Genomic DNA, 12,949 nt, shown 5'->3' on the forward strand with positions numbered 1-12,949 from the left:
CTTTTACTTCTTAAGGAGCCTGTGGAGTAGAAAGCCTTCCTTGCTAGGATGCACGGAGTATATACCAAGGAACTGAAATTGGAGCAGACAGAAGTGCCCTTCAATTGAACCATAAAAAAGGAAAAATGTTAGTTATTCTACAGCCTGAACAGAGTCACCCAGGCTACCACAGCCAGCCTCAAGCACCAGCACTAACAAGTAATCCAGGAATGCTTCATTTCAAAGGGAATGCGTGTAGTCTTTAAAAGAGAAGAAGTGTTAAAGCAAGGGGAAATTTCCACTCACAGAACAATTGTTAAACAACCACTGGAGTGAGGTTATAGAAGGGCTCGGAATAGATGAGAATCCGGGAACAGCCACAGTGCAAAGAAACACAAAGGCAACAGGTGTGGGCAGCGGGAAGTGGGGCAAGGCATGAAAACAGATGCATGGTTACAAATAGCATTAAATGCAGCTAACTGTTGGGCCTGGTGAAGAAATCAAGGGACAACACAGCTAGAAAGCTGTTACTGTGCCTGACCTAGCCTGTAGCTCCTTCCTAAGACAGTTTGAGAGGATTGTGGGCAGTTAGCACAGGCCTGCTTGGCTGGGAGCTCAGGGGTCTGTCCACAGGCAAAAACCTTCCTTTGATAGAAACTGTCCCAACACAAATGGGAGCAATATCAATCCATCTATCACAGTGTCTTCCAGTGCCCACAAAAAACTTAGTAGCTTCTACACAGTTTAGGGGACTCAAAGGTTCTTACAAAAACTGGAGGATTGTGGCTAAAGCCTCTTTTCGATAGCTTTGTGGGGGCTCTCTTCCCTACTCTGAGTGATAAGCTAAAGCAGAAAGTTAGCAGAAACTATGCTAGTTCGACAAGGTCATGGTGTCCTTTGGCACTCCTGCCTGAAGTCACTGCAATATTTTTAGGCAAAGTTAACATTTAAAATACATAGGCATGGGAACAATTTGTTTTTGGCCTGAACATGAATTGATTCCAATTATTTTTTAATAGAAAAATCATCCCTGTGGTCCCTGCTCTGGGCACTAATTTTGAGAGGTCAACAGAGCTAACAGGTTGTACTACAATCATCTGGGGATGGAGTGAAGATTGGGGTACCTGAGTTAAAATATCAAAATGGTTATGGAAACAACATGCTGACTCTGAGAAGGCCAGCCTGCCAAAGCCACAGGAGGCTGGAGCTGTCATGTAAACCATCCTCTCAGACAGAGAAGGCAATGCTAATCTAGTTCCAAAAGAATTTCCTCATATGGGAAGAATAGGCAAAGCATGCTTTGCTACTCTTTTCAGGGCATATTATGTGCCCCTTGCTCATCACTTGGTTGCACAGAACTGAGGCCAAGAGGGAACAGCATTTGCGATTCAATACTATGAAGAGATTAACCAAGCTTTCCAGATATGTTCTAAAGGCCCAGTCCCATCCTGGTGGAACTGGTTATAGCATGGGGAAGAAGGCTCAGTTCTTTCTTCTAAATTGTCTATAAAAGTCCACTGAGCACAAGTACGTTAGTAAGTCAGTCTAGAGGACTAGGAAGCTGACAACATTTTACACCACAAACTTGGGTCCTTCAAACCTGACAGATTCTTTTCTGTTCTTTAGGGAGAATCACCTTCAGTTGATTCTCTCAGGCAGACAGAATAAAGCTTTGAAATTAAGGATGCTGGGGCCAAAATGCAGACAGAAGGTTCCACATCACTTTGGTTTCAGTAATTAGGGGGTGTTAAGAATAAATTAAGGAAACACGAGGAATTACGTATGACTCTCATAATATAGTCTCGATTTTTCCTAAAGATAACCCCAGCCCAAAGTCACTGGGTGAACATTTTCTTGGGGCAAAAAAATCTCTACCCTATCATGCTGGTTTGTGGAAACAGCCTCCTCCTCTCCCTGCACACCCTTTTCCTCTCCAACCAAGCCAAACCCATGAAGTGGTGGGGTGGGGGTGGCAGGACACCAAAAAGCAGCAGCCAGAGGAGGAAGTCTAAGCTGCATCTCAAATCAAGGGCATCAGAGGGGAGCATTTATAGCAAGTCTTCCTTTACTCAAACTGTTTCAAGACAAGAGGGAGCAGCACACTTAAATATCCACACATTTCTTCATTTAAAAACATCACTTCTTTATTTCAAAGGAAAAATAAAAGACCCTCCCAACCCTTTCCAAAAAAACCCAATAATAATAATAACAATAATAAAAAATCCTATTAGAAACCATAAGGAAGCACTGAGAGTTTGAGTATTACATTCTTCAAGTATGCTGTTCGGATTTTTTTTTTAAAGTTGGTGACTATACACATATTTAAAAAAACCTTAAAAGTGCGGCCAAGGGATTTTGCTTAAAATTAAGTATTTAGAGGGCTACTTCAAAATACTGTAGTAGGGCTTGCAGTGATCCTTTGGGGCATGATGCTCTCACTTTTGTATCCTAGTAAAGGTTAAGGGACCAGGTTCAAAAGTGATCATACTTCCAGGGTTAGCATGAGTGGCCAACTTGGGTGAGAAAGCCAGGGAGAGATCCATGTGTTCATCCACGGACAAGGACAATCCACCCTGAATCCAAAAATTCAGACATGGAATGTGGTAGGATTTCACAGTAAAGTTAGTCTGGGAGGGGGAGAGGTGGTGAGCCCAGACGAGGCAGGGTGTTAGGTTTAACTGGTTTCCCTAATCAGGTTTTTGCATCTTTTTAGTGGGTTTTAGTGCAGTCCTTCAAGCCACAATTTAGAATGCCCTTCAGTGTGCTCCAGATTGTTGGTTCATATTAAAGGACTGTTTAAGATTTGCATCCCAAGGAAAATCATGCTACATAAAAATGATCCAAGATTTTTGCCCAAAAAACTTCTTGGATAAAATCTAAAAAATACTATTGCAATTGTGTCTCTTGAAGAAAAAAACATTATTCTAAATGTAAACAGATTCACTCAACTCTTTTGTTGTTGTAGAAAACTTCAGAGTAGGTAAGTTGCTGTCTAATTCTTCGCTGCATGCACTCGCCAGAGGGTAGGGGAGCACTGCCTTCTTGTGCCAGCATCATCTGGGGGAAGAAAAGAACCGTTCCACATAGCTGAAGAGGGCATCCCAGTGCTTCCAGAGAAAGGCAATGAAAACCACAAGGAATAAAGTGCTGAACGTCCTGTTGCGAGTCTTCATGAGAGGAACCACGCAGTTGGCTACCGTGGAGACAAAGACCAAAAGGACCGCCATGACTGCCAGAAGGATATTGATGAGTTTACCCAGAAGGTTCCGGGCAGTGGCATTCTCCAGCCCTTCCAGCTGTACCACCTGCTGCTGCTGCTGCTGCAGCTCCATCTTGGAGATGCGGGTCTGGCATGCCTCCAGGGCCTCCTGTGGGCCAGAACAGGGAATAGTTAAGCCTTCTGCTCATATGTACTCCGAGTAGCTGACATGCCCTTTGAGCAAGCCAGATGCTTCTTGAGCTATGCCAATATTTTAAATATGTAAGTCATTATTCAAGCAACTCTTATTCACCTGAACTGCTCTCCATTGCATTCTTTGTGGGGTGGCTCACAGGAAGTAGTAGCCACACTTAGATTTGGTTTTAAACATTAAAAAAAATTTTTTTTAATATTTATTTTTGAGACACACACACACACACACACACACACACACACACACACACACACACAGAGTGCTAGTGGGGGAGGATCAGAGAGAGAGGGAGACACAGAATCTGAAGCAGGTTCCAGGCTCTGAGCTGTCAAGAGAGCCCGACGCGGGGTTCGAACTCACAAACCATGAGATCATGACCAAAGCCGAAGTTGGATGCTTAACTGACTGAGCCACCTGGGTGTCCCTGGTCTTAAACATTAAAAAAAAATTTTTTTTTAATGTCTATTTACTTTTGAGAGAGACAGAGACAGAATGCGAGTGGGTTAGGGGCAGAGAGAGAGGGAGACACAAATCTGAAGCAGGATCCAGGCTCCGAGCTGTCAGCACAGAGCCCAAATGTGGGGCTCGAACTCACGAGCTGTGAGATCATGACCTGAGCTAAAGTCGGCCGCTCAACCAGCTGAGCCACCCAGGCGCCCTAGTCTTAAACATTTTAATGACAAGACTTCAAATATACAATTGGCTTCTTTTTTTCCATTTAAAAATCACAAATTTAAGTTGCACAGTTGTGCCACATAAAACATTTCAAATAGGATACATAGTTCCTCTTGATACTTTCCTCAAATCCAGGTCCTAGTCTTAAAGTAACACTGTCAATTTAATGTGTTCATCCTTTCACTTATGTTTAAATGCATACATATTTAAGCCTAGGGAAACGTATGGAATTATTTTTTGACTTTCTATCTTAATATAAATAGTATCACAGTATGGCAACTAATTCATAACTTGTTCTTTTACTCAACAGTGTGGGTCCTGGTGATCCTTTCCCTGTCAATGTGTAGAGATGTACCTCATTCTTTTTAACTGCTATGTAGCATTTTACAGTAGGGTAGGTATTTCATAGTTTATTCAGCCAGTTCCCAACTGGAGAGATTTAGGTTATTTCCAACTTTTCTACCGTAACAACTATAATGTGAACATCCTCTGGACATCCTTGTACACACTATCTGGTGTTTTCCAAGTTAAGCAAACCGCAGACATCAGTGTAAAGGGCTCTCTGATCCATCTCCCTAAAAAGAGTACACTTCCCCCCTTTTAGGTTGATCTCTTTAAAAGAGGGCACTATGCTCAAGCAGTAGACCAAATATTTTAACTAAAAGGTTCCTTTCAAGCCATGAGTTTATATGAAATTTACCCACAACATTCGGAGGACAGACCCTATCTCCTTAGCTAAGGTCAGGTATCCTGTAAAGTTCAGTAATGGTGGGAGCCCGAGGTTTTTCTGGTCTTGGTTTCAGTGCGTCCTGGTTTCCCAGGACTTGAGGTGAAGGCTAGGCAACTTCAGGCTGGAGCAAGCTAGTGAATGGGCAGTCAATGAATACTACCCAGCCCAGAATGATCATGGGAAAAAAACTAAAACATGAACAGAATTCTGAAGTCTGGAGAAGGTGGCAGCTGGGCAAATGATCTAGACATTCTCTTGATTCGTTTGGGCTGTAAAGAAGATTCCTGGACCACTTCCCTTCTCTAAGACTAGCTTATTTCAAGATGCTTTCATATGAAATCAGCAACTGTTCCCCTAGAAATACCTCCCAAGATAAGAAAAAGTTACATATTCTATTTCTTCACAGCATACACTAGAGGGCTAGTAACCTTAAACATTACTGCCTCATATGTTATTCTCACAAACTGGTTGGCAATGTGCCTGTAAAAGGCTTGGGTTTGGCAACTAGGACAAAACCCCTTTTTATAGAAGAAGACAGACAAGATGGCCATGAATCTTGTCAGAGCAGCTCCTGAAGCAGGAGCCAACAGATGTAATAATGCATGTAATCTTCTATATACTGAGACCTCAGAACATTTCCTAAGAACTCAAGCAAGCATACCACCCCTAAATGGTATAGACTTTTGAGAAATGTACCTCATTTCAAGAATAGGTAAATTACAGTTAATATAACCTCCTCCTGATATTCTATGTTCTGCATCTTTTTTCCTGAACTTTTCAAATACTATGGTAAAATACACCTAACATTAAATTTATCATTTAATTTTAACCATTTTAAAGTGTACAATTCAGGGTCATTTAGTAAATTGATAATGTTGTACAACCATCACTACTATCAAATTCTAGAACATTTTCATCACCCCCAAAAGAAATCCCCTATCCCTGTTATTCCCTTTCCTCACTCCCTGTAGCCCCTGTCAACCACTGATCTACTTTCTGTCTCCATAGACTATTCGGGACATTTCATGTAAATGGAATCACGTAATATGTGGCCTTTTGTGACTGGCTTTTTTTCCCCACTGAATTTAATGTTTTCTACATTTATCCATCAGTATTTCATTCTTTTTTCTTCTTCTTCTTCTTTTTTTTTTTTTATTGTGGTAAAAGACATAGAACATAAAATCTACCACCTTAACCATTTTTAAGGGTATAGCTGAATGGTAGTAAATGCATTCATAATGTCATGCTGCCATCACCACCATCCACCTCCATAGCTCTTTTCATCTATACTCATTACACAAGCACCCCTCATTTCCTTCAATCCCAGCCCCTGCCAACCACCATTCTACTTTTTGTTAGTCTTATGCTTTTACATGTGATCCTTCATGCTAACCTGGATGTCCCGGGCCCGTTCATAGGACTGATATGCGATTTTCTCTTCCATGCTGGCCAATTCCTGCTTCAAGTTTAAGATTTCATTCTGGTGGAGCTCTGTTAGGTCATTTAGTTGTTCTTCTAATCGTTCACATCTAAGAATGGGGGGAAAGTTAGAATTTTATGCATTCTGTATTTTTCCTGGTATTACTCTCACATCCCATCCCCCAAATCCTTTCTGCAAAGGAAGAAAACAAAAGCACAGAAAAATTAAGTCAGTGGCTTGGGCTAACAAGGCATGCTAGTGGGTTCAGTTCTCAGTCCCTGAAATGGACAGCTTGTCACAAGGCCATATCATAGCAGCAACACGGTTTTTCCACAATCTTCTCAACACACAGTATTTGCAGCGATGCCAGCAGCCCTGGTTAGCTCTGAGCATATTCATAATAAATGAGGCAGTTTTTACTCTGCTCTGAGCAGCAGAGGGGAGAGGCAAAAAATAGAGGACAATTAAGCAGGTCTCATCACAAGATAAACAGCACATAAATGGAAAATGACCTTCTAGCAGTCACCAGTAGCTTATTCTGATAATTGGTAAGTCACTCACCTGGATATTCATGATTCAGGACCTATCATCCCCATGGCCAAGCACAGCGTCTAGGTCATCTTAGTCAACAAATACTTACTGAGAGTCTGAGGTGTACCAGGTATACTGTGGTAAGCAACACAGAATGCCTACCTTCAGTAATTTACATGCTAAGGTGTGTGGTGGGGGAGGGAGGTGAGGCAGAAAAAACAAGACAATTGCAGGTATGGGTAAGTAAAACGTAGTCAGTAGGGGTATACGACAGAGTGCCTGATGGTAGGTTAAGCTGGAATGTCAGAGAAGAACTCTTTCCTGCTTGGCACTCTCCAGCAATGAGAGCTGAAACTTGAATGATGATATGAATGGACTTATAAAGATGTGGGGGGAGGAGTATCTCAAAGCAGAAGGAATAGTGGGTATCAAGTTCTCAAGATGGGAACTAGCTTGGCAGGTTTGGGGGACACAAAGCAGGCCTGTGTGGCTACAGCTGAGAAAAAAACAGAATGGAGGGAGATGAGGTTCCTTGGGAACAGGTCCTTTTCTTCATCTTGTATCTCTAGCACTTAGGACTACCTATGAGAAGGTTATTTATATAAAGATGGAACCTGGGCTGGGCACCTAAGGACCAGTAGGATTGAAACATGTTTAAAGGACAAGATCAAAGATTTTAGGTGGAAAAAGAACATGGGTAAAGGGCAGGAGGTAGAAATGTACAGGATAATTGGAATGATGGATCTATGTTGGAGAGAAAAGGGAAATCTGGCTGTAAAAGGTAGGCATGGGAGTTGGAATTCTGGAACAGATAGTAAATGGGCCCAAAGCAGATTGCTGATTGGGGAAGGGTGACATGAACACAGTGTTTTAGGAAAATGGGTTATGTAGAGGTGAAGAGGACAGACTGGGGTAGGTTGTGTCTGAAAATCCCAGGAACCAAACAAAGAGCTACGTAGGTAGAAGGACAGTTGAAAACTAACTATTAAAAAAGACTTGAAAGGTAACAAGAAATACATTCTAGGTTATGGTGAATAAAATGTAAGCTTCTCTGATAGACAGAGGGCTCAGCCCAACAGAATACACTACCTCTGAATGCTACTTGGGCAAGCACACACCCAACATTAGCATAGAAGCCTCAGAGGGCTTTGTATTAAAAAAATAAAAATGCCCGAAATCAGTCACTTAAAACTACCTTGCCCTTTCCTTATTTTTAACCCCATATATAGTACACAAACTTTTAAGGAATACACAGAAGTTTTCAGTTTAAGGTAACTCATGTTGCAGCATCACTGATATTCTCCCTTCCAATAATCTGTATCATACATAATTACATCCTAAACTCCATTCTTTCTCTAAGAAATGAGGATTTTTTTTAAAAAGGCACAGCCAACACTTTTTATTACTTATTTTTTAATTTATTAGTTTTTACCCTTTTTTACTTTTTTTTTTACCCTTTATTACTTATTATTTTATTACCCTTTTAATTCAGTATTACTGAATCCTACTGAGTTCTCCTTTACCTTGGATAGGCATTTGTATTGCTTGCTTTCACACCAAAATTCTGTTACTAATGTGATGGGACAGATCAGAAAGTGTTTCCAACCTTTACCTGTAACTAGGGCCAACATTCTCTGTGACTGCCTTTTCACTTCATCTGCTGCCCAAGGCATGTTTTCAGAAACAGGCACCACCTCCAGAACTGATTTTCTACCATATTTTAAGTCCACCAAGTGCCATAAGAATACGTTGATATACTATTGCCTTTACAGGCTCATCTTATCTTAGCTCACTGCTCTGTGGTGTTTTTAGTGTTTGATTATTTCATCGTTCTCTCTCTTCACCAGAGATGGGAAAGAGACTTTATAAAAGGAGTGCTCCAGGGGCGTCTGGGTGGCTCAATCGGTTAAGCGTCAGACTTTGGCTCAGGTCATGATCTCACAGTTCATGGGTTCAAGCCCTGCCATTAGGCTCTGTGCTGACAGCTCAGAACCTAGAGCCTGCTTTGGAATCTCTCTCTCTCTCTCTCTCTCTCTCTCTCTCTCTCTCTGCCCCTCCCCTGCTTGCACTGTCTCTCAAAAATGAATGTAAACAAACAAAAAAAGGAGTGCTGCAAAGTTACCATTCCTTTGAGATTTAAGGGAAGGGCTGGGCCTAGCAGCAAATAACCCTCCTAAGCCAAAGAATGATGTTGGGTGGCAGGGAGGGGAGCATGGCAGTGGTGGCAACAAGTCTGCTGATGAAAACAGACCCATGTGACATCTTTTGGCACGTGTTTCGTAATTGTATAGTTCTTTAGGCCTTTCAGGAATGTTGGAGAATCTTATTTGATATTAAACATGGCTCACACATTCCATTAGAACAGAATAAAAAGTAACAGCAGCAGCTGCCATTTATTCAGTGGCTACTATATATCCAAATTCATTTGTAAAACCCAAGAAGGCAGTAGGTATTATCTTCACTTTACAGATAAGGAAACAAAGCTCAGAGAGGTAAAGTGACTTGCCTAAGGGAATACAGAAATTAAGTAGGGAGCAAAGATTCGAATCCATGTTCGTTTGATTTTAAATCCAAGTTCTTAACCTTTTACACTGTGATGCCACTTCGAAATGACTCAAGAAGCCCAGATGAACTAAACTCCCTTTGTAGGTAAGCAATCTGAGTCAGGTCTATAGCTGATCCAAATTACATTGCCATACAGGAGCTAGACTCAGCTACAATGACATGATTGTTTGGAGCCTGATGTCAAGGTGGAGTCAATGGAAGGAGGAATGTAATAAAAACGCTATAAACCCAGAGTCAAAAAGAGAATAACAACAAATGCTGGGGAGGATGTAGAGAAATCTGAACTCTCACAGAGCTGGTGGGAATGTAAATGGTGCATCAGCTTTGGAAAACAGTTTGGCAGTTCCTTAAAAAGTTAAACACAGAATTACCATAAGACCCAGCAATTCCACTCCAGGTATACACTGAAGAGAGATGAAAACCTATTTCTACCTTCTTAGGTATACACAAACATTCACAACAACATTATTCTTAATGGCCAAAAAGTAGAAAGAACAAAATGTCCATCAACTGATGGATGGATAAAATGTGGTGTAACCATACAATGGAGTATTATTTGGAAATAAAAATTAAGTAATGACACATGCTACAATATGGATGAGTCTTGAAAACATTATTCTAAGTCAAAGATGCCAGTTATAATAAACACTGGGGAAAAGTGATTACAGGTATGACAGCCAGGAAAACTTGGGTTTGAGTCTTAGGTCTGCATCTCATAAGCTATATGGTCCTAGTTAGGTTAGTTCACTTTTCTGAGCAAGTTCCTTCACCTATAAAATGATGGTAATAATCTTAATCTTTTATACTCATTTGAGCATGGAGAGGTCCTTAAAAAATGTCCAGTTTTCTCCTTTCTGTCTTCACAGTTTTACCAAGGAATATAATGCACTTTTTGAAAATGTTTCTACTTATTTTTTTAATGTTTATTTACTTATTTTGGGAGAGAGAGAGAGAGTAAGCAAGCGGGGCAGGGGCACAGAGAGAGGAAGAGAGAGACAATCCCAAGCAGGCTCTGCGCAGTCAGTGTGGAGCTCAATGCGGGGCTTGAATCCATGAACCATGAGATTATGACCTGAGCTGAAATCAAAAGTCTGATGCCTAACCGACTGAGCCACCCAGGCATCCCTGAAAATGTTTCTACTTATTAAAGAAGGCATCACTTGAAAACATGCTCCCTGAAAGGAATTCATGCATAATTTGAAAACCTTTTTAGCCAGCCAAATATTTCCTGTGGTGACTGATTCATGGCCTTAATCTCATTTTAGGCTCATTGCAGTCCACATCAATAAATATCTCACACTCAATTTTACATGTCTCTAAGATTATCACTATTTCATGTACCTCCCTACCCCTCTAGAGTTGTTGAAAGATAAAAATAGGTTACCTTACTAGAAAGAATCTTAAACTCTGGGGGTTAGAAAAGATCTTAGAAATCTAGTTAAATCTCTTTCAATTGAGGAATTATTTCTATAACATCCCTGACAAGTAATCTCTCCTTGAATACCTCCAGTAGCAGGGTTTCATTTATCTTAAGGCATTTTTTCCCATTAGAGAAGTTCTTTTTAAAACTGAGCTAAAACCCCTAGCTACTTGTAATTCTCACCCCACAGTCTTTAGAGTCACAAAAAGCAAGCTACTCCCATACCTGTATTACCCCTGATACCTCCATTCAGCAAGAGGAAATAGTTCCAGATATATTTGTATAGAACAAATCCCTGGTAAAGTCTTGACTGCTCTTGTATCTGTCAGTATTATTTGGTGGTGGGGCGGCGGGGGGTGGGGGGGGGAGGCGGTGTAAAAAAGGGCTAGCTTAATTAAATACAAGGAAGAGGCTAAACAGGGCAAGGAAAGTAGGGGCATCACACGAAAGCACAAGTCCCTCGTCAGTGTTGTTGTTTTTTTTTTTTTAATTTTTTAATGTTTATTTATTTTTGAGAGAGAGAGACACAGAGTGTGAAGGGGGGAAGGTCAGAGAGAGAGGGAGACACAGAATTTGAAGCAGGCTCCAGACTCTGAGCTGTCAGCACAGAGCCTGACGTGGGGCTCAAACTCATTAATGGTAAGATCAAACCTGAGCTGAAGTCAGATGCCTAACTGAATGAGCCACTCAGGCGCCCCAAGTATCATTTTTAATTCAGTCCGCTGACAGTGGTTTCTGTCAGTGCTCTTTCTTTCCACATGCTATTTGTAAAGATATGCTTGTCTTCTACTATCTTAATTCTGGGTGAAGATACAGTGGCCAAGACAGGGCAAGGCCAAGCCAGAGCTCACAGACTGCTGCTAGAGAATATCCCAGCCCCAAACCTGGGAACTGTCCTTGCTAGGGCAACATACACTTTTTTGTACAATATAAAAGGTCAGGTGAGAAGATGAGGTAAGAATCATGAGAGCCTTCCGGCTCCTGTGAACAGTCGGCGGTAGGAAGGCCACGTTGGTGGATGAAGGTTTAAGTTAGCCTATTCAGTCATTTCATCTACTGTTTAGGAGCCCCATATCTACACACCTAGTTGAAAAGCAAAATGCATTCACATTTATGTTTTATTTATCCTAATGTTTCTGGGAGCACCCATCATTTTTTTTTCAATATATGAAATTTACTGTCAAATTGGTTTCCATACAACACCCGGTGCTCATCCCAAAAGGTGCCCTCCTCAATACCCACCCCCCCCCCCATCAACCCTCAGTTTGTTCTCAGTTTTTTTTTTTTTAATGAATTCTTCTTTAATAGTGTTTTCCTTTTTATTTTTTTTATTTTTTTAAATTTTATTTTATTTTGTTTTTTTATTTTTTAATATATGAAATTTACTGTCAAATTGGTTTCCATACAACACCCAGTGCTCATCCCAAAAGGTGCCCTCCTCAATACCCATCACCCACCCTGCCCTCCCTCCCACCCCCCATCAACCCTCAGTTTGTTCTCAGTTTTTAAGAGTCTCTTATGCTTTGGCTCTCTCCCACTCTAACCTCTTTTTTTTTTTTTTTCCTCCCCCTCCCCCATGGGTTTCTGTTAAGTTTCTCAGGATCCACATAAGAGTGAAAACATATGGTATCTGTCTTTCTCTGTATGGCTTATTTCACTTAGCATAACACTCTCCAGTTCCATCCACGTTGCTACAAAGGGCCATATTTCATTCTTTCTCATTGCCACGTAGTACTCCATTGTGTATATAAACCACAATTTCTTTATCTATTCATCAGTTGATGGACATTTAGGCTCTTTCCATAATTTGGCTATTGTTGAGAGTGCTGCTATAAACATTGGGGTACAAGTGCTCCTATGCATCAGTACTCCTGTATCCCTTGGGTAAATTCCTAGCAGTGGGAGCACCCATCACTGATTGAAGGGGACAAAGATAAAGTAAACAGAAATTTGCCAAGTGGCAAGTGACAGGCAGATTAGGGTACAAAATGTTTCTTCCTTCAAAGTTTTAACACTTTTTTTAGCTTTTAAGTAATTTCTATACCCAATGTGGGGCTTGAACTCAACTCTGAGATCAAGAGTCATGTGCTCCACAAACTGAGCCAGCCAGGTGCTCCAACATTCTTTAATATTCCTTTGAAGTGCAACCCTTGCATCCCACATTCTTTTCCAGAATTTTAGATCCAAATTGATGTAAGAAATTTAGATTTTTTAGT

General features: G+C 41.0%; 1 protein-coding gene across 6 annotated transcripts in view; it reads right to left on the reverse strand.

The window, feature by feature from the left end:
• Positions 1–6: 6 nt before the first annotated feature.
• TMCC1 (transmembrane and coiled-coil domain family 1) overlaps positions 7–12,949 on the reverse strand; it is a 247,514-nt gene continuing 234,571 nt past the window's right edge. For all 6 annotated transcript variants that reach the window (XM_049641038.1, XM_049641039.1, XM_049641034.1 and 3 more), the window contains 2 exons: positions 6,191–6,326; positions 7–3,347 (listed from right to left, as the gene is read on the reverse strand). In XM_049641038.1, the coding sequence (XP_049496995.1) occupies positions 3,033–3,347; positions 6,191–6,326 (451 nt within the window). In that variant the 3' untranslated portion in view covers positions 7–3,032. The remainder of the gene's footprint in view (positions 3,348–6,190; positions 6,327–12,949) is intronic.

This window comes from Panthera uncia, chromosome A2 (assembly GCF_023721935.1).
Source record: "Panthera uncia isolate 11264 chromosome A2, Puncia_PCG_1.0, whole genome shotgun sequence".
Classification (NCBI taxonomy): Eukaryota; Metazoa; Chordata; class Mammalia; order Carnivora; family Felidae; genus Panthera; species Panthera uncia.